The sequence below is a fragment of the Mastomys coucha genome, unplaced genomic scaffold, assembly GCF_008632895.1.
Source record: "Mastomys coucha isolate ucsf_1 unplaced genomic scaffold, UCSF_Mcou_1 pScaffold15, whole genome shotgun sequence".
In the NCBI taxonomy this organism is placed as follows: domain Eukaryota; kingdom Metazoa; phylum Chordata; class Mammalia; order Rodentia; family Muridae; genus Mastomys; species Mastomys coucha.
This window is the reverse complement of record NW_022196897.1, coordinates 24750023-24753858: the sequence shown is the minus strand read 5'-3', so window position 1 is coordinate 24753858 and position 3836 is coordinate 24750023. Positions and strand designations below refer to the sequence as shown.

At 38.0% G+C, this 3836-nt stretch overlaps 1 protein-coding gene across 1 annotated transcript; it reads left to right on the top strand.

Moving 5' to 3' along the window:
* The first annotated feature begins 1822 nt into the window (after positions 1-1822).
* On the top strand, positions 1823-2755 carry LOC116091950 (olfactory receptor 1L8-like). Its single transcript, XM_031373368.1, has one exon. It carries the CDS (start codon positions 1823-1825, stop codon positions 2753-2755), a length of 933 nt encoding a protein of 310 aa, XP_031229228.1.
* Positions 2756-3836: the final 1081 nt, after the last annotated feature.

The window sequence follows — 3836 nt, the reverse complement described above, 5'->3', positions numbered from 1 at the left end:
AAATAGCATTATACCATATCAAGAAGGTTATATTTAGGCACTGTGCTAATCAGGTATTGTGTGTTTACTATGGTCTGTCACTGGTTAGTCGATGGATATATACAAGTCTAAAAAAAAAGCTTGGTTTAACAATTGATACAACCCAGATGTCCCTCAACTAAAGAATGGATAAAGAAAATGTGGCTCATTTACACAATAGAGTATTACTCAGCCATTAAAAACAAGAACATCATGAAGTATGCAGGCAAATAGATAGAACTAGAATATATTATCCCATGTGAGGTAATTCAGACCCAAAAAGACATGCATAGTATGTACTCATTTATAAGTAGATATTAGCCATAAAATACAGAATAACCATGCCACAATGAACAGACCTGAAGAAGTCAAATAACAATAACAACAACAAAAACACTTCATAAGGTGTTATACAAAACAAACCAAAAGCAAAACAAACTAGTCCATATAAGAGTGGCTCAAACTAGCACATATAAATCTGGTTCAAACCAGACAAAATCCCAGCATGGAGAAGGAGAAGATACACAAAGTTCCAGCCCTAACCAAGAAACTATTTGATACTCGCTAAAAAGGGAAAAATCAGTTTTTTTTCCAAATGGATTATCGGTGAGTTTAAAAACTGTTCTTCACATTTCACCAAAGAAGATATACAAATAGTGAAAAATATAAAAAGATGGTCTAGTTCAGTTGTCACCAGAAAGATGCAAATAAATAAATACAGAAATAAATCACATGACTGTTAAAACAACTAAACAGAAAGTTGATCCAGGAGAAGGGGGTGTGGTGATTAAAATACACTGTAGGATATTTTCAAAGGATTAATTAAAAATAAGTAAATCCCTAAATGTAAAATATTCACCCACATACATTTATATCATTAATTATCATTATTTGGTGGTATGTCCTTGAAATACTGAAATCAAGTTGAAACATTTTGAGATTAGCCTCAACATCTAAGGAGTCTCAGGGGTTCCCTGTCCCCCTGGAGTCAGCTCTGCTAATTAAGATTCAGATTCTTTTTATGGTAGAGCAATCATAGAACAAATATCCCTGAGAGGTAATCACACCACAACTGTTACCCTGAGAAGGATCTTAAAACCAGATTTAGTAAAGTTGAAACCACAAGATATGAAAAGAACATCTACAATCAAGAGTCCTTGCCTCTGGAGTCAGGGCATCTCTGTCTTTTGAGATGAGAGCTGAGAAAGTAGCATCATTCTGGAACCTGGAGGTTAGCAGAAAACAAGGTGTTGAGGCCAGAGAAGGGAAACCTACCACCCCTTTGAGTAGCTTGTTAGTCCTGCCTTCATTCTCTGTTCCTCTTCGAGCTACCCAGCCTCAGTTAGGGGAAGAGAGTGAAACTAAATGCTTGTAGAGAGGCTGACTTCTGGATAATTTGCAGATGTGGAGAATGTCAGCTTCTGGAGAAAGCTAGAAGCAAAGATTTTTATGTATGGAGGTGAGTTCGAAGAAGTTGCCTATCCACTTGGCCACTTCAGAGAGTCTTGCATTTCTTTCTTTTCTCTTATAATTTCAAACATTTCTTGAATTAGAAACTCCCAAGATCCAACTGGAACCTAAATCTGTCTTTTGGTTTTAGGACCATCTACTTTGACCTTACAGTTATCGACAATACAGGTTTTGAAGACAGCAAAATCCCCACATTACAAAAAAGAACCGTTGTATTCTCTTCATCATACCCTCAAAATATGGATTAAAGCCTTTCTGGGTTCTCATGATTTGAATCATTGAACTAGAATGTGTTAAGTAACAAAGCTTCATGTATGTAACTGGATCCAAATCAATGGAAAGAGTTAACCAAACCAAGATTGTCTCTGAGTTCATCCTCCTGGGACTCTCTCCTTGGCCTGAGGACCAAAAGCCACTCTTTATCCTTTTCCTCACCATTTACCTGGTTACTCTAGCAGGGAATCTGCTCATCATTCTGGTCATTCGCTCTGACCCTCATCTTCATACTCCCATGTATTTTTTCTTGAGTTTTCTGTCTTTAACTGACATTTGCTTTACTACAACTATTGTCCCCAAGATGCTAGTAAATTTTCTGTCAGAAAAAAAGACTATCTCCTATGCAGGGTGTTTGACACAAATGTATTTTCTCTATGCCTTGGGCAACAGTGATAGCTGTCTTCTGGCAGTAATGGCCTTTGATCGGTATGTAGCCATCTGCAGCCCCTTTCATTATGTCACCATCATGAACCCTCATAGATGTGTCCTACTGGTGACCTTCTCTTGCTCTTTTCCTCACCTCCATTCACTTCTACACACACTTTTACTTAATCTTCTGACCTTTTGTGACTCCAACGTTATTCACCACTTTCTCTGTGACCTCAGTCCTCTCCTAAAATTATCCTGCTCCTCCACATTTATCAATGAGATTGTGATAGTGACAGAAGGATCTCTTGTTTTGGTGACCCCCTTCCTATGCATTGCTTTCTCCTACATCAGAATTCTTATTACAGTTTTCAAGATCCCTTCTGCTGCTGGGAAACGCAAAGCCCTTTCCACTTGTGGATCTCACCTCACTGTGGTAACCCTCTTTTATGGAAGCATCTTCTATGTGTATTTGCAGCCTGTGTCAACTTATACTGTCAAAGACCATATAGCAACAATTGTCTACACAGTTTTGTCATCTATGCTAAACCCTTTCATCTATAGCTTGAGAAACAAAGACCTGAAGCAGGGACTGAGGAAGCTCATAAGCAGAAAGAGCATCTAAGTAGCATCTCTTGACAAACTCACAAGTGAGGGAGCAACGAAGTAGGGCAATTATGCTTTCTTGTATCATTCATAATGTTTAAATATGTTCAAATAAATCTGTTATTTTTGGAATTTTAAAACATCAATGCATAAGATGGTCAATACAATGGTGAAGGACTAATAATAATTGAAAACAAGCATTCCAAGTGCTTGTGTATCTGAAAACATTTAGCACACTAGCTTCAGGCAGATAACTTGATAACTCAACAAGATAGTGTTATAAGTGGCAAATCTTGTTTTTGGATTATTTATTTTATTTGATTTATTTTAATTTTTATTAAGAATTTTAGTTCATTCCTTAGGAAGTTCACACACATATGCAATGTATTTAAGTAAAATCCATTCCCACTGCCCCAGTCCAAGTCTTCCCAGACCCCACCAATTCCCAACTTCATTTCCTGTTTTTATAACCCACTGAGTCCAATCAGTGATGCCTATACAGTTAAGGTGTAGAGTCATTCTCTGGAGCACGGATAACCTATCAGAAACCATATCCCTAAAGAAAACAGACTCTCCACTACAGCCTTCAATTACTAAGAGCTTCAAAGCTAGCTATGGGGTTTTGTGAATCCCTCTCCTGTCAAAACTGAAACCTGGACTGCTTTGATCATACAGACAATGGCCACTGTGGGTTCATGAGTTCCGTGGCTTTGTCATGTCTGGAAGACACTGTTTTATATGAGTCTTCTCTTGTAATCTTTCCATCATCTTCTCTGATGATTTCTCAGCCATATGGAGAAGGGGTGTAACACAAATCTCTCATTTAGGGCTGAGCAACCACAGTTATTCATGCTTTGCCCTCTGACCAGCTATGAGGCTCTGTATGAATTAATTTCTGTCCACTGTAAATTAAAACTTCTCTGATGAGGGCTAAGAGCTCCACCAATCTTATCTATAAAGGTAAGTATTTAGGAGGCAAGTTTTTAAAAATCATTAGTGTGTGTGTGTGTGTGTGTGTGTGTGTGTGTGTGTGTGTGTGTAGCACAGTATATGTGTGGAGGTCAGAGGACAACTCACTGGGGCTTTAGAGTTTGATGTAT